Source organism: Eleutherodactylus coqui, chromosome 8 (assembly GCF_035609145.1).
Source record: "Eleutherodactylus coqui strain aEleCoq1 chromosome 8, aEleCoq1.hap1, whole genome shotgun sequence".
Classification (NCBI taxonomy): domain Eukaryota; kingdom Metazoa; phylum Chordata; class Amphibia; order Anura; family Eleutherodactylidae; genus Eleutherodactylus; species Eleutherodactylus coqui.
This window is the reverse complement of record NC_089844.1, coordinates 103,010,785-103,029,510: the sequence shown is the minus strand read 5'-3', so window position 1 is coordinate 103,029,510 and position 18,726 is coordinate 103,010,785. Positions and strand designations below refer to the sequence as shown.

The window sequence follows — 18,726 nt, the reverse complement described above, 5'->3', positions numbered from 1 at the left end:
ACCAAGATCGTGCCAGCAAAGTACTATGATAATATAGTGCACTTACACTATTTGTATAGCGTAAACCATTCAAGACAAGAACCATTGACTAAACTACAGAAATAGCATAGAAAACTGAGTATTGCGGCATGCTTATGCTATTAGGGCAGTGTGTCAGTGATCATGGTTGGTGCTTCTACATCCATATAGCAATAGTTGTAAGAAGATAGCATCCACCCTTCATTTGCAATATTCAGTTCTTTTAATCAGTAAACCATTAAATTGACTTGAATCTTACCTGCATAGAATTCAGGACTGTAAACTGCACCAACAACAGGGTTTAACTTCCACCCTATAAAGCAGGTATAAAAAATATATTAAATGCATAATAAGTCATGTCTAAAATATAGTTAGATTGTTGTAACTAGTTTAAGAAACTTCTATAAGGTCTTAAATGAAAGGAAAATTTACATTTAGAAACCAAAACTTATGCTGGTAATGTTTATTTTAATGCAGAATTTCAGTTACCGTATATACTCGAGTATTAGCCGACCCAAGTATAAGTACAAAAAACTGGTAAAACTTATTGACTCAAGTATAAGCATAGCTATACTCGAGTACATACTAGATTAAAAAAAATTACCATACCATCTGTGTCCCCAGCGCGATGGTCTCCCCCGGCGGTGCGGCAAGCTGCTTGAGAATTCTCCCTGCTGTCATCTCCCTGCTTGGCTTTGAATTCCCCCGCCGTCAGCGCTATGTAAGTAAGCGCTGTGATTGGATCGAGCGCCAGCCAATCACAGCCAGTGCTCGATAAACCAATCACAGCCATTCAGTGATGATCGAGCGTCGGTTGTCAATCCAATCACAGCGCTTACCTACACAGCGCTGACGGTGGGGGAATTCAAAGCTGAGCATAGAGATGATAGCGGGGAGAATTCTCAAGCAGCTTGCCGTACCGCCGGGGAGACCATCACGCCGGGGAAACAGACGCAGGCTGGGAAGTGAGTATTGCAGGGGTTTTTTTGTTTTTACCTCACTCGAGTATAAGTTGAGGGGGGCTTTTTTAGCATTAAAACATGTCATGAAAAACTAGACTTATACTCGAGTATATATGGTATATCAGCTTACATATGCAAAGTGTAACTGGAAATAAACATGTCTCAACTGTGAATAAAATGACCCTAAAGAGATGACCCTACATGCATGTATTCATTGAATCTAGTGCTAGAGCTCATGGCTGTGTAACGGATCTTTGTTGTATGGATTTGCAGTATGGCATCCCTAGAAATTGATGGGGCATACTGTACCCTGCGTTTCTCTGATTTCATATGGAAGCATGCAGGCATGCTATCTCACAAAATCCATGAGGAAACAATTGCCTGATATTACAGTGCATACCATACTATGGAGGTGTTATTCACTAGAGGTTCTGCTTCTAGGGAAGAATGTTGTCATACGGATGCACCAAATTGCACAATAGAGTGCCTACCACTTCTTTAGGCCTTGCTCAAACAAGCCTTTTTTTCCATACATGAATAGGCACGGAAAAAAAAATCCCCCCTCACTTGTGGAAAAGATCACGCGAATAAGGTGAATTCCAACTACTTGATGTAGCGTGTTCACAAGATCGGAGGTGCGTGGTGCATGCAGCTCTCATAGGAGTCTAAGGAAAGCACACTTCAAAGATAGGACAGGTATTATCTTTGCGCGCACCACGGAACTTAGATGCGAGTTGCAGTTGCATGTCCTATCTTTGACAGGTGTGAATATTTTGCGCGCCTAAAAATAGTTCATGTGAATGCTTCTATAGGAACCCATTGGTTCTTTTAGAAGCACTCTTTTCATGTGCCTATTCATGCCTGGAAAAAATGCTCATATGACTGAGGCCCTATAGATAACTGCAAGGACTCATTAACCCCTTAACGACACGGACCTTTTTTTGTATTTTCATTTTAGTTTTTTCCTCACCCTTTTTAAAAAATCGTAACTCCTTTATTTATCCATAGACATCGCTGTATAAGGGCACCTGCACACTCGCGTTTTTCTTGCGCGTTCTTTCACGCGATATCGCTGCATTTTTTGTAAGCGATTGTCAATGTGACTTTCTGATGTTAAAAACGCATCGCACAAAAATTGCAAAGCACAAACTTGTGATGTGTTTTTAACGTTAGAAAGTCACATTGACAATCGCTTAAAAAAAACACAGCGATATTGCGTGAGAAAAATGTGCAAGAAAAACGTAAGTGTGCAGGAGCGCACAGGGCTTGTTTTTTGTAGGACGAGTTGTATTTTTCAATGGTACTATTTAATGTACCACGTAATGTACTGAAAAACTTAAAAAAAATTCTAAGTGAAGAAAAATGAAAAATAAATGAGCTTCCACCAAATTTCGGTGCGTCTTGTTTCTACGGCGCACAAACTGCAACAAAAATGAAATGATAACTTTATTCTATTGGTCAATATGATTTATACGATACCAAACTTACATAGTTTTTTTTTTGCAATACTACTTTTAATTTTTTCAAGGACATTAAATTTTTCAAAATTCTTTTCGGACGCCATCTTCTGCGTTTAATTTTTATTTATTTTTTCTTGGAGACAGGGTGACCAAAAAAGCGCATTTCTGGCATTCTTAGTTTTTTTTGGACAACGTTCATCGTGTGGAGTACATAATGCATTACTGTGATAGATCAGACTTTTACGGATGCAGTGATACCAAATATGTATTTTTGTTTTATTTAGATTATTTTATTGTAGATATGGCAAAAGATTTTTTTTTTACTTTTATTACAACAATGTGCGATGATTTGATCGCTACTGTAGTATGATATAATGGCATGGCATTACATCATACTGCAATTGGGCCGGCAATCAATCAAGCCACCGCATTGGGATGGCTTAATAGGCATTCTGCCAAAACAGCCCTGGGGCCTTTCAGAAGGTCCCCAGCTGCCATGACACCTGCACAATCTCCTTGCAGGGGGCCGCACGGGATCCCCGAACATTGTTTGGGAGCTTTAAATGCCGCTGTCAAAATTGACAATGGCATTTAAAGGTTAATAGCTCCATACAGCCAAGCAACTGAGTGGAGCTGTTGCTGGTTGGGGTTGGTTGTAATAAACAGCCGTCACCCATGCTGTATGAAGGGAGGTCACCACACGATCTCCCTTAATACATACCCCGACCCCACAGGATGTAAATGTCCACCATATAGCAGGAGGGTTTAAGCCAATACAAAGGCCCCCGGCACATGGCTTTGCTGCACACATTGAGCCAAAGTTATGGAAGCGTACTTGTAAGAACACTCTCCTCTACAACCCTTTTTAAAATATCTGACTGGTGATTGAAGGAGGCGCTGTCTCAGAATCAACACTTATCAACTATATGAAGGATAGATGATAAGTGTCTGATCATTGGGGGTTTAATTGCTGGGACCCTCACATTCTAAGGGTGCATTCACATGAGTGTGCATGTGCATACATAGGTGTGCACAAACCCGCGCACCCACGTATGTGCAGAAACACTCATGAATGCTGGTCCATGCAGCTTTGCTTTCAAAGGGGCCACGGCTGCTGCCGGCGGCCTCATTGAACACAGAAGGCGGCAACCCCTGCAGTGATTTTCAGGGAAGGGCTTGAAATATAAACCCTTCCCTGAAAATCATCTCTGGTTTGTGTAAAATATATATATATATTCACCTCTCTGCCGCTGCCATGTAAATATTCCCCGCTGGGAGTCCCCTTGTCACTGAACACTGTGATAGCACTGTGACAGTATTCAGTGACAAGGAGACTCCCCGTGGGGAATAAAGAATCCCCTGCCACAGCTGTCACAGCTGTGGCAGAGGATCGTGATGTTCACCCATTGCTTTCAATGGGAAGGGTGCTTCTGCAGTCCCATTGAAAGCAATGGGCTGCTGGCAAGCCTTGCAGGGATTTTCGGGGAAGGGCTTTAAATATAAGGGCTTATATTTAAAGGGCTTATATTAACGGAAGGGCACATATTTTAAAAATATTTTAAAAATTGAATTCAATGAATGGCCAAGCTCTGCATATGATTGGCTGAGTCCTGTGACCAATCACAGGCAGCACTCAGCAGTCATTCAATGAATGGCTGAGCACTGCATCTGATTGGCTGACCGCTCAGCCAACCAGATACAGCCCTTTCAGCAGGCGGGGATTTTAAATTCCCGCCTGCTGAAAGAGATACAGAGCAGTGCAGGGAGAAGACGCGGCTGGATGTGCCTGAGCCCCGGCAGCTGCAGAGAGGTGACTATATATATTTTTTTTATTTTTAACACATTCTATGGATGATTTTCAGGGAAGGGCTTATATTTAAAGCCCTTCCCCGAAAATCCCTGCATGGTTTGCCGGCAGCCCATTGCTGTGACAGCTGTGGCAGGGGATTCTTTACTCCCCGCGGGAAGTCTCCTTGTCACCGAACAGTGTGTCAGAGCTGTCACAGTGTTCAGTGACAAGGAGACTCCCCACTGGGCAATATTGACATGCACCACAGACCTATGATGCACGCATGTCCTGTATTTTGCAGGAACATGTGTTTGCACACCTATAAAACACGGACATATGAACACAGCATAGGGAACTAATGGTTCTAATAGATACATGGTTTTGTGCGCACCTGTATAAGCACACGCTCGTCAGAAAGAACTCTAAGGACAAGGGTCCTGTGACCCAAATTTGAATGGAGCAGCAGTTGAACATATGCACTACTGCTCTATTCAAAGTCAATGAATAGCCAAGTGAAATAGCCTAGGCAAACCCTTTAAGGTAAGCAATGTATTTTTTTTAAAACGTTTTGTAAAAGTTGAAGAAATGTTCATGTAAAATATACACTTTACAATTTTTATATGTAATATTACTTTATGATATTTTTCCGCAGCATTGATGGTAAAAGATTAAGACACTATTCTTGTCACCATAATAAGAACTTTGAGCTGTGCCAACATTTCAATCAAGTCATTGTATGTTTTTGTGAATTTTTATAATTAATAACTTTATAACAATGTGATTGAATTCTGCCACAGAGATAAGTGATTTTAATGATTCTCACATCCTTCCGACAATTCTGTCAAGACGTCTTAAGAATCTATATCACATTTCAGGTTTCACTAACGGGTCTTCAATTTGTCCATGAATTTTGTTTCTCAGCTCCAGGTCGATGCACACAGCTGAGAAATACCTTCATATCTCATTTTCTTCCTACTCCATTTTCTGATGGCTGTATTAGCCAACTTTTTTCAGAGTCAATGTAGGAAAGACTTAATTCATCATGATGAAAATAACACCAATTAAAATTTACTTTATCTTGTCACAAAGATATGTGCTGGCTCATAAATGTGTGGGTTAATCATGTGTGAGAAAAGCTAATGTCACTGTTCTAGTAAAAGAACCACCACTGAGCCTGATGTTGTCATTTATGGAGGTAAGTTTTTTGTTGTGGGTGTTAATGGCTATATTTGTCTTCATGCATTAAATGTCAATTATTCTTTGACATTTGCCATTGCAAATGGCGGGTCATTAGAGAAATCACTGCTCTTTTCTACTGCTTAAATGCTTATGCTGTTTTAGTAATGAAATTTTCCAACCATTGTTCTACATTTAACTTGATATTTTCCATTATTTTGCTGTTCCTATTGTGAATACTATGATGGGTTACCAATTACAACCAGTAAAGGAAATGCCATCAATTTAGAGAAATATTGGAGATTTCAATTACAATTTCTGACTATATCATGCAATATTAACCCTTTCCAATCCACTGTATGACCTCTGAAGACATTATGATTTAAAGCTATACAGCTTCGATGTTGGAAGACGTCCGTCGGGGTTCTCTTACTGTATATGGCCAGCCTCTCTGCTGTCGGAGCCTATCCAACGTGTCAACTCATGCAGTACTGGCTTTAGCCAGCATATAGCGCTGTTGTATAACGGCAGAAAAAGAGTAAGCCCCCAAGGACAACCAGGATACTAATTGGATTGGAAAGGGTTAAGGCAATGCATTTCAACATGGCAGCATATGACATTAATGTGGGGGCACCTGGCAGCTGTGATTGGAGAAGAGATTCTTTTTACCCTGCAACAGTTTGGCTTTTGTGCATAAAACTGTTCTGATGAAGCATTTATGTTGCCCATAGCAATTAATAAGATCACTTTTTTTTGTTGTTTTAGCATTTGAACTGTGAAAATTATAAAGAAAACTAAAATCTTTCGATAAAACTGACATTTCTTAATGTCATAAAATAACAGTTTTAATATATGAGGCTAACAGTTTCTTTTAGCTACAAAAGCTAGAAAATAAAAAGTATATTTTTGTATTCTTATTAGAGATGAGCGAGCACGCTCGGTTAAGGCAGTTACTCGAGCAAGCATCGCTTTTCTCGAGTAACTGCATACTCGCCCGAGCAGATTTGGGGGAGCGGCGGGGGTAGCAGGGAGGAGAAAAAAGATCTCTCTCACTCTCCCCCCCCCTCTCCCCTCCGCCGCCCCCCGAATCTGCTCGGGCGAGTATGTAGTTACTCGAGAAGACCGATGCTTGCTCGAGTAACTGCCTTAACCAAGCGTGCTCGCTTATCTCTAATTCTTATCAATAAATAATGTATATCTCGAGCAAATCAAATAAAAACTTACCATTTGTGTAAGGATTCAACGTCTTCTTATTTGTCATAACACGTGCTGTGGCGTTATTAACCTGAGCATATACAAAAGTGAATTAGCGTTTGCTTTGCTGGTGCAGGCCTGATATTTTCATGCATATATATTTTTAAATAAATGTTAATGTATTATAATTGTATGAAATTGAAAAAAAAATACACATAGGTGTAGGAAAAAAATGAAATTACTTCTAATTACATTTAATCATTATAAAAATACAAATCATTTCAATAAAGCAACAGCATATCAATTAAAATTTAATAAAGAGACATTAAAAGGAAATTAAAAGGTTTTGCATAATTTAGAATTCAAGAGCATGCTCATATTGTATGAGAACACTGAAATGATAAATATTTAAAATAATCAAAGAAGAATGTTATATGAAGCAGCATGCAGTGAAAAAAGTGGATGAGATAATAAGGATGAACTGAAACTGTCAAAACTAACAAAGAAATCTAGGTGTAAAATAAAAATACAGGAAAAAAAGATAGCTTAGAATCCCATCAAACGTTCACCATTTGAAGCAAAAATATCAGTGTCACAATATGGCATAAACTTGTCAAAATCATTCCTAACAAAAAAATTGCAGAAATTATAAAAGATGTAATATTAAAGCTAGTCAAAGATGGAACTTTTAGTTTTTCAATGTAAAAAAAAAAACTGGCTCTCACATTAATAATTCTTCTCTCTGTAGTTAACTGAATTATCAAATGAATTTTCTTTTTCAATATGAGATCAAGTGAGAGAATAGAAATATGGAATACTTTGTAAGGTCGAAGTCAGACAAGCGTTTTTTTTTTTGGCGCGTGCCTATTTGAGCAAAAAATGTGCATCTACTAGAACCGTTGGTTTTCTATGATTTGTTCACATGTCCGTTTTTTATAGGTGCTAAATACTTTTACAGTGAGTTCCCTCATCACTGAACACTGTGACAGCACTGTCACAGTGTTCAGTGATGAGGGGACTGCAGCGGGGATGAAAGAATCCCCTGCCACAGCTGTCACAGCTGTGGCAGAGGATCGCGATGTTCACCCATGGCTTTCAATGGAGCCGGCGCTATGGAGAGCAATGGAATGCAGGCAATCCTCACAGTGATTTTCGGGGAAGGGTTTAAAAATTAAGCCCTTCCCTGAAAATCATCCCTACCTACTGGAAAAAATTTGAAAAACATATACATCACCTCTCTGCCACTGTGCAGCTCCGGCACGTCTTCTTCCTGGTACCCCGGCACTGTTCTGAAGCACTTTCTCCTGGCTGGAGATTTAAAAATCTCTTCCTCCTGAAAGCTCTGGGTCTGATTGGCTGAGCACTCCAGCCAATCACAACCAAGGAATTCCCTGCTGTAGCTGTCACAGCCGCAGCAGGGGATAGCGATGGCACCGCACTTTTACGTCCGCATTTTATCATCGTGTAACTGCACAAGAAGTGCAAATAAAAAACGCGTGTATAGCTTAGGTCATGCGTTTTTGTATACATGCGTTCTGTGTTTTTTTTTCCGCATCTATAGATGCAGAGGAAAAACGCTTGTCTGACTGAGCCCTTAGAGATGAATTCTTTGACAATGTATTTCAGAATTAACTATATACTGGAGGGAAAAAATAAAGTTACTAATAGGGCTCTTTTACACAGGCGCTGTGGGCATCCTGGTTAGGAGCACACAGAAAGCGCTTCTATAAGAAACAATTGTTTCCTATAGAAGTGTTCAAGTGCAGGAAGTACAGCCATGCAAAGCACTTGCATGTTTGCAAGATAGGACATGTGAGTGCTATGCCTGCACCTAGCTCCGTGGTGTGCCAAAGATGGGGCCTGTTCTATCTTTGCTACGTGCTTTCCATAGGCTCCTGTGGGAGCTGGAAAGCACGCAAGTAACCCATGGATTGTGTGAACGGGCTATTTCAAGCAACTTGAATTAAACCGTGCACGTGATCTTTAGAGCAGTGCAGCCATGACCTGCGCAGGCGGCTACACTGTGGTCTGACAGCGCCCATGTGAATGAGCCCCTTTACTGTATGTGCATTTAATGTTTCCCTGTCTGTCGTAAATGTCTGTTGTCACAATGGAAACCTTTGCAGACATTTTTTGGCCATAAAACTAAATTAACTTAAATCAATCAGACCTGTTTTGATATCCCTATAGGAATGTTTTTTGCTGAAGTGTTATCATCAGTCAGTCATATTAAAAAAAAATACAGAACAATGAAAAATTTCACAAGCAATAAATAATAAAATTATATGTGGCTGAAAGACATTTCAAATTAAAAAAATGGAAAATAAAAGCAGACACAAAAATCATCAAATTTACAGTGAAACAGCAAAAAAGTCAAGAAATAGAATAAAGAGACAATAAAAATATTTTTAACATGCACCTCTATTTTACGGCCCTCTACCACCGTGCCGTGTAATTTCTCCCTCGCCCTGTCCGCATCAGCACTATTTTCGAAAGTTACGAAACCAAATCCCTGCATGCAGGAGGGAGAAGGGAAGAATAACATGCATATTAATATTTCAGTTTTCATAGTTTGTTTGTTTTTTGCTTTTAATTCATTTTTTTCAATTAAAACATCATAAGCTAATTTGTAACATGCATCTTCAAGGAGTGTAAATAATAAAATAGTTATTCCCAATATGTGAAATATTATTTTACGTTCAGCAACAAATCAAGTATCAGACAAGGAGATAATAGAGTGGATGTACCTTTTCATGTCACTGTAGATAATTTAATATCTAATAAAAAATAAAATAGTATCATCCAGTAGTAGAATTTAATAATTACTTATTATATAATCATTATTCTATTTTCTCTATAGAAATCAACTTTGAAATTCTGGTGACAGCCATTTTACAGGTAAAATTCAATTATTGAAGTGGGTTCTGGTATTTCGGCGTAAGAGCCACAAACTGATTCATTGCCAGAACCTACTTCATCTAGGAAAATTGTGAAGCTACTTGGAAAATGGCCCTAAACTTTTTAGATATGAACAAATACGATAATTTTTTTAATAAAACTAAATATACTTAATATTTAAATACAACTTTTAAATTGAATTATACATCTAGACTAGTTTTTAAGACTTCCACCTAAAAAGTAACAAGATAAACAGATTTTGCCATTAACATCACATAGATAATGAATGTCAAAGAAACAAACAAGATACAACTGTTGCATAACTACAAGTAAAAAGAGTTACACAGAAATTCACAATTCATGGTATAAAACTAAACATAATATTAGTATAATATAGCTAAGCATAGTACTGCATAAATAAACCCTAGTGGTCTAAATTTCATATATTGTCAGGCTCATGTATACAACTTAAGGCTTCTTTCACATAAGCACATATCGGCCGGCCGTTTTTACAGCTGGCCGTTATGCGCTGTGATCTGATGCATTGGATTCAAATGCATCAGATCACGTGGGCGTATTTCTGTGACGTAAAAACGCCCGGCCAAGCCAATATAGCACCGGGCGTTTTTACGTCGAGCCCAAAAGATAGTCCTGGAACTGTCTTTTGGGCTGAGAATACGTCAGCCGCTGCATGGGCTCTTGTGGGAACCCATGGCAGTGGCCCCAGGTGGGAGGGAGTTTAGCAGCATGGCTGCTAAACTCCCTCCCTCTGTTCTTCTCCCGCCATGCAGGCTCACCTGTCGTTCCTTCCCGCTCATTCTGTGCAATGGGAGTGGGTGGGGTGGAGGCAGAGCTAAGCACTGGTCCGCCAGCCTTCTCCCATTGATGGCTATGGACAAGGGGCAGGACATGGGTAGAGCTAAGTGCCTGCCCTCTCCCCACCCATTTTTCATAGCCATCAATGGAAGGAGGTGGGGCGGACTGGCACTTAGCTCCACCCCCATCCCACCCCCTCCCATTGCACAGAACGAGTGGGGAGAAACGACAGGTGAGCCTGCGATGGGAAGGGAGGGGAAATGGACGATGGCCTGGTGAGCTCGGTGCATTTGCACCGGGCTTACTAGGCCATATGAACGGGTGCACAAACGTTTGATTTGTGCGCCCGTTCACCAGATTTTTCACTAACAACGTAGCGTACATCGGCCAGCTGTGAAAATGGCCGGACGATATGCGCTCGTGTGAAAGAAGCAGTTGGTAACACTGTGACTACTGTAGCTATTCTGATATCACATTGCTATTCCTATTTAATATCATGCATCAAAGGCTAAAATATGTAGTTTTATGCAGTTCCTGGTTACTTTCATCTTTTGCGTCTAATATGGGATTACTTTGGGAAAAACAAAACATCATGGGAAACAATTCAGGCTCCTCCATGAGTATACTACCTGTCCTATCTAGTCAACAAAACTGAGAAGGTGCCTGTAAGGGGTGTAGTTATGTTATTTCTGACAAACTATTTAGACTAAATGCTACATGTAAAACTCAAAGGAAAAAACACAACATTTTATATAACTAGATTTTCCCTTATGTATTCATTTGTAGAATAGAAATGGGGTTTTAAATCAATACATTATGAAAACAAATTAAACAAGCATTTTAAAAGGTTACCAAAATACCACATAGATAAATAGACTTGACATAATCATTTAGTACCACTGTGGAAATGTAGACAGACTTTGATAGAACAATCACTTAGTGGGGAAACAACAAGAAATATAATAGCCACAACTAATTTAGACAATTAAACATTGAGAACAATTTGTGTCAAGTATTCGTTAGTGAGTCAGGACAAGTAAACAATATTAGGACACAAGTCACAGGCAAAAAGGGAAACGCAAACATGCTAGCAATTTTGTACATACGGCAATTGTGTGTTATATCACATATTATTAACTAAATATTAGAGGTCAAAGTTTTTGATAGCATCTGATATAGAAAATGTGAGTGGTTGAATATCTGGACCTTCGTAGCTACACAACGACTTACATACGCTGCAAATTATTTTCTCCTTTACTGTCATCATTGGACAAAAGTATAATATGGCGAGTATTAACCCTTTCCAATCCAATTTGTATCCTGGTTTTCCTAGGGGGCTTACTCTTTTTCTGCTGTTATACAACAGCGCTGCATGCTGGCTAAAGCCAGTACTGCTTGAGGTGACACATTGGATAGGCTCCGACAGCAGAGAGGCTGGCAATATTCAGTAAGAGAACCCAGACGGATGTCTTCCAACATCGGAGCTGTACAGCCTTAAATCATAATGTCTTCAGAGGTCAGACAGTGGACTGGAAAGGGTTAATATGATTTTCAGGGAGTTGGTTGAATAAATGGAGGAAACACCACGAATACTTTGTCTATAAGTGGTTCTGATCAGAGAAACAAGTAATGTATCTTAGAATAGCTGCACACAAAAAAGTTATTGTTATTACTTCTAATGATGTGAAGCCATTAGAAGTTGATCTACCGCACCTTATGGAGGTATAATATGATATATAAAACAATATATTTTATATTATTATGTTACAGAAAAATTTTAAAAAATCTCTCGCTGAAGCTGATGGCATTCCTAATCCTAGCTCTACTCCTTTATTTCTATTCAGGGTCTAAAAATGCTTCCCAATAAGGATCTTATGTTTACTGAAGTGTTCCAAAGTATAACCATATCCACCAGCATACCAACTTAAATAAGGGCTCGTTTTGGAGGTTTGATAGATGTGCTGTGGGTGGAAGGTGCAAGCAGCAAAAATGAGGAACATACACAATTATAAAATAGCACATTCTATCACTGGAGACTGAATGGCATGCTGAGTGTAGTTATTATATGTTACTTGGTGAGTTATTTAGTTTTTGAAAAAAGCAACTGGAAGGCCTACATCTGTGTACACCATTGTTAATCGATATATGTAAATTCAGTGCACAGTCAACTTTAGCTTAGGGCCGCATTGCGACTTTGTCCATGACACAAGTTGCCCAGTCAAAGAGCACAGCATTTAGCTGCCTTACATGCATGTACAGATTTAACAAAGTTGAACTTGACTCTGCGCCACAGTTTATTTGTCCTTTCAATAGCTTTGCAATGGTTTTGTTGAGTTAAGATGGCAATAGCTTTTCAATGATTTAAGACAAGATAACTTGTCGAAGAAAATTATCACAGTCAGGTTAGATTTTGCTGCATGTTCAGGTGAATCTGTAAAGGAGTAATGTATATGATGTCTGATTGCATCTGTTCATATACCTTGTGAGCTGATAAGTACTGCAGAATATGTTTGCACAATATAAATAAATGTTACTTTACTACTACTAATGATAATAATTCGGTCACATTGCGACTTGTAAGTTTACTGTGTCCTGATGGCTGAAGCATTTTTTGTGATTGTCGGATCATGGTTGGGACAACTTGCATTCTATTCTTATTATTAACTTTCGAAAACTCTATATGCAGTACAAAGACTTTGAGGCAGCCACTACAATTACAGTCTAAATGGTCCTCTTGTCCTTCTTTATTTAAATAAAGGTACCAAAAGTATTTTGATACGCAATATACAGTCTATACATTATTGAATTTTATTAGCCCCAAGGACCATTGCATGTTTCTCTTCCTCGAGTCTATTCCACACAACTATGGGAAAATAATTTGCTCAGAATAGCTCGAGTACAACATTTATCAGTAACAAAAATATATACAAATCACATTATGTATTCAAAGGCTTGGAGTAAAGAGATTCTTTTTCTTGATAGAAAAACCCTGCACCAGAGTAAATTGGAGCAATACACAGGGTAATTGCTTGAGAGCATATTAGATTATATTACCAACTTTCACTTCAATAACAGGAAAATACCTATTCCAGCAAATGTTTTTTTTTTATTCCACAAACATGAACTCATTTTCTGTGATGAGAAATGTAATTATCACTAGGGGATAAGGAGAAAAAATGTAAAACCCTTGATTATCTTTATAAAGAAAGCAGTAATTCTATTTTAAGCTCACAGTCCATAACCTCTTATCTACTAAATACTGCATTTTTTTTACTCAACCAAACAAATATTCAGGAAATACATAAAAATGGTAGAGTAAAATATAAAGAGGTCTCATTTATGAATTATGATATCCTAATGTTCAACTGCATGTGTTGTTATTGAGAGTGGTAAACTAAAGGCCCCCTATACACAATAGAGTTTAGCTATACAGATCCTGTTTAATGTGTATGGGGGTGGGTCAACTTTGCTCCAACAGGTGATTTCAGCATAAAGAAAGAAGCATCAGGAGTGTCGAATTTTAATCTTTTTGTTTCTCGCAAAATAGTCTGGCACCAGAGCAGTCAGGCTGCACCTTAATTCTCTAAACACACAAATGTTCAGCCAAGCCGAACTTTCATGTTCATGGGGGAGCCGAGGGAAACAGCTGTTGATCGAATGAACATTTTAACAGCTGTTGAAGGTGTATGACCATTGCCCATGATATATTTTACCTTTATACCAAGTGCAAAAATTATGGTTTGCTACACTTACTAAAACTTATGTATTAAGTATTTGATTATGTGATAACAAAAAAAATTGTCCTCATACACATGACATAATGGATTTATGCTATATAATTCTGTAATATGGGCCCCACTTCTGTAATATAGGCCCATATTGTACTGCGGTGTTCATGTGGTTACCCTTAAAAACAACGTCTGTCATTTTAAAGAGCCTTGAAATTTGTTTTGAGTGTCTCACACCCATCGGTGGTATTGGAGAGGCAATTCTCTTTCTTCTGTAAGGGAGCACTGCACAATATCAAGGGGAAACTAAATGAGATTGTTTAGATGTTATAAAGACACTTAACAATTAGTTCAACAGATGACAGATACTATATAGATACGTAGACAGATATTAACTTTGTTGATTCTTAGAAAAAGGCTTTTAGATTCATGAGAGTCTAACTCTTGGAACATCCCACCATTCAGCTAATTGAAGCTTTCCCTTCACTGTTTACACAGCTCAGTAGTTTAGTAGTGACTGGGCCTAATATTCATTGGGGAAAGACCAAAAGTTTTAAAAAAAGACTCTTGTGGGTGGTAAGCCCTTGTATGAAGGGTTATTTTACATGGAAAAATTATTGTTCAGTTTATCATTGGATTGTGTGAAACCGAACAATACTCCTTCAGTGTAAACACTGCCAGTGACTGAACAACAAACAATAATTTGCTCATTTATTGTTCCTCTTTCGGCATAAAACTCAAACAATGATCAGCCTGTGTGTTTTTCATCTATGAATTACTGCCTGTTTACTCTGACTGAAGGCGGGTGGCTGGAAGCGATCTCTGGCCCTCTCCACCATTCACTGAATGATTATCACTCCTCTGAAATTACAGGAGTCATAATTGCTGGGATGACTGTCGGGCGCTTAAGTGCCCGATAATTGTCCTGTGTAAAAGAACCCTTATTATTTATAATTTGTCTACTGGCAATTAATGCCATTACTCTTTAACTCACAGCTTAAAGACCTAACTTTTATTCATGCCGTTACATAATATCTAATGATAAGTCAGATAAATATAGATTAAAATCACCATCACCCTGCATAAGTAAAAGCCCATTTACATGCCAAGACAATCTTTCAAATGATTGAAAGATTAAAAGTTTTAACTATCTTTTTGCATAAAGTGTTAAAAGACACTAATGTTCACTAACACTTTATCATCTTCATTTGCATGTAAATGGGCCTCCACAAGCTGTTTGCAGAACCCAGCTTGTGACTAATCACATGCCCTGCTGTGTAAACAGCTGCATTGTTCTCGTAGGGCTGCCGGCAGAATACAATGTAATCTCCCAACTCCCGCGGAGAACAGAGCATGCGGCCTATTAAGAGATATTTTATCTCTCTGCGGCTGAATGATGGATTTTAAGTTCACCTTAAAATCATTGTTCAGGCGAAAAGTGCACGATGTTCGCATTTATATTTAATGAGTATCGCTCATTTTCGGCTGTTTGAACGGATTTTGAGCGATAATCGTTACGTGTAAATGGGCCTTAAGTCTCTACATAGGGATTATTACTGTTCCTAAAAAATAGCTCCCATATATTCTGTGAATAGCAAGGCAGATGTCAAGTCAAAATATTGTGATTAGACAGCAGGACTAGTCCACACTATCACTTAAGTCATTGTAAGCACTAACCGAGCAGTTAGAGGCCTCGCAAAATTAAAATTAAACATTCATATCTTTGCCTTGGCAATATGTACTGCCTATTCAAAGCATTCTCAAGGGTCTGGGTCTAAGTATGGTGTTATGGCATTCGCATGAGCCATATAAAAGCTCAGTTTTGTAATGACGTTTGAAACCTGTCCGATCACTTCTCTCACCTTGAGTAGGTGAAACATGTTGGTGGGAGGGGCTAGATATGAGTGTGTATTTAATTTTATGTTTATGAGGTCTTTAACTGCACTATGTGTGTTTACACTGACTTCAGTGACTGCAGGGACTTCAGCCATGCTATCTAATCATGTTAGTTTGATTTAACATCTTCCCAGCTACTATCACATTGTGTAGGAGCTACCTATCAGAAGCAATAATAATAATTATGTTGACACTTAAGGTTCATATTCAATATTATTTATTAATATGAATAAAAGTTAAGTTTAGGTTTTGGGTTAAAGAAGAAGTGCATTAATTGCAAGTAAGCAATTTATAAATAAAACAGGCTATAAGGGTGGCTTCACTCAAGCTTGCTTTTGTGTGTGCATACGCGCACAAAAACACACTTCTGTTAGAACCAATGCATTCCCAATTATGTGTGCACATGTCCATACTTCACAGGCGTGTGCCTGCAAAGATAGGACATGCGTGCATCATAGGGAATGCACGCATTGTCTTCAATGGAGCCAGGACTGCTGTCGGTGGCTCCATTGAAGACAATGGTCTGCTGGCACCCAGTAATTGTTTTTCAGGGAAGAGCTTTAAATATAAGCTCTTACCTGAAAAATAAGAATTTTAGTGTAAAAAAAAAAAACTTACCTGTCCGTCGCCGCGTGTCCCCGTGTGGGTAAAGGAAACATCTGCCACATGCGGCAGATGTTACCTTCATCCCCGCAAGGAAAGAGAATTCCCTGCTGCACTTGCCACATCTGTGACAGATGCAGCAAAGGAATTCATCATCCCTGCAGGGAATAAAGAATTCCCTACCACAGCTGTCACAGATGACAGCTGCGGTAGGGGATCTAGCTGCCGGCATCCTGTAATTGTTTTTCAGGGAAGGGCTTTAAATATAAGCTCTTCCCTGAAAAACAAGGAAAAGTGGTGTAAAAAATAATAAACACCACATACTCACCTTCCTTCAGCTGCCGGGCCTCAGCCGCGTCCTCTCAGCCCTGTCCCTGGCTCTCCAATGCAGTTCTTTCCGCAGGCGGGGATTTAAAATCTCCGCCTGCTGAAAGAGTTGCTTCTGATTGGCTGAGGTACTCAGCCAATCACAGGCAGCTCTCGCCTGTCATTCATTCAGCGAGAGCTGCCTGTGATTGGCTTAGGTGCTCGGCCAATCAGAAGCAGCTGTCTGTGATTGGCTGAGCACCTCAGCCAATCACAGGCAGCTCTCACTGAATGACTGACAGGTGTTTTTGGGCGTACAGGGGTGCACACCTTTGTACGCACCTATGTACACACACTCTCTTGTGAAGCCACCCTAATGCTGTAAAGCTGTAACGCAGCCACTACTAAAAATATGGAGCTATTCCTGGTAAACAGTGATTGGAACATAGCCCTTGCAAGAGCACTTCAGTCACTTGAAACACCGGATCAGTTGGGGTTCCGAGAGTAGACCCCTCACCAATTTATCACTGATGACCTAAGGACCCAAAAACTACTTTGCATTTAAAATACTTCACAAATAATGAATCAACATTCACTAAAAATATTGAATAAAAAGAATAGCTTACCTTTGATCCCCGTTCATTAAAAATTATTTCAACATCTAAGATTTTACCGAATTGCTGTAGGACAAAAAACAAACAATGATTATAATACTCAAAATAAATTATTAAAAAGGCAAAACATTTTATAACAAGGTTACTTCTATTAATGGAAGAAATTATTGTATGGTCAACACTCCATCTATACAAAACTTCTAGAGAACCACATTTCATCATAAACTGTGTTGATATTATTGCATATTCAAGGCATATTATTAATAAGGTTTATTAGGAAATTTGTGAATCAGCTGATGAAATAGACCTTGATGGAAACTAAACTGAGCTCCAAATAGAACCATCTTCTTCTTGTCCTGTAATAGCTCATTGCCTATATTAAACCTTAGTCGTTATTAGAGATGAGTAAACCAAACCCGTAGAACATGAATTTGGATTGAACTTTGCTAAAAAATTTGGTTTGGTGAGAACCCAAACCTCAGGCAGTTTGTTTCTGCTCAAGAACTCTGAAACAATGGTGGTGATGGTGGTAGTTCTGCATTGGATGTAGCTAAGTGGTTAGCACTATTGCTGGTTAGCACTATTGCCTTGCAATGCTGGCTCAAATATGACCAAGAACAGCCTCTGCATGGAACTGGAAGACTCCATGCAGATGTATTTAGTCATATTTAATCCTAGGACTCCAGCAATACAAGACAAAAGTGCTCACCACTAAACCACCATGCTTCTTCTTCCTTCCCGGGGGAGGAGGAGAAGATGAAGAAATAGAAGAACATGAATCATATAGTATTTATTTATTTTTTACACCAGATAGGAATGATTTTTCAGTGAAGGGCTTATATTTAAAGGCCTTCCCTGAAAATCACTTCAGGGGTGCCGGCATCGTGATCCTCTGCCATAACTGTGACAGCTGGGGCAGGAGATTCTTTACTCCCTGCGGAGATGAAGAAATCCTCTGCCACAACTGTCACAGCTGTGACAGCTTTGGCAGGGGATTCTTTACTCCCTGCAGGGAGTTCCCTTGTCACTGAACACAGTGGCAGTGCTGTCACAGTGTTCAGCGACAAGGGGACTCCCCGCTGGACCTATAGTGCACACATGTCCTATGTTTTGCAGGTACACGCGTTTGCATGCCTGTAAAACACGGACATGTGAACACACCATAGGAAACCAATGGTTCTAATAGGTGCGCGTTTTTGTGCGCACAATTGAGCGAACATAAACACGCTAGTCTGAATCCACCCTAAATGCTACCATTGAAAAAAA

General features: G+C 39.2%; 1 protein-coding gene across 3 annotated transcripts in view; it reads right to left on the bottom strand.

Annotated features, from left to right (window-relative positions):
- Positions 1-18,726, bottom strand: part of RBFOX1 (RNA binding fox-1 homolog 1) — a 744,520-nt gene that overhangs the window by 197,697 nt on the left and 528,097 nt on the right. For all 3 annotated transcript variants that reach the window (XM_066576151.1, XM_066576152.1, XM_066576153.1), the window contains exons 4-7: positions 17,473-17,526; positions 9,019-9,111; positions 6,630-6,690; positions 278-331 (exon numbers count right to left, since the gene is read on the bottom strand). In XM_066576151.1, coding sequence (XP_066432248.1) covers positions 278-331; positions 6,630-6,690; positions 9,019-9,111; positions 17,473-17,526 — 262 coding nt within the window. The remainder of the gene's footprint in view (positions 1-277; positions 332-6,629; positions 6,691-9,018; positions 9,112-17,472; positions 17,527-18,726) is intronic.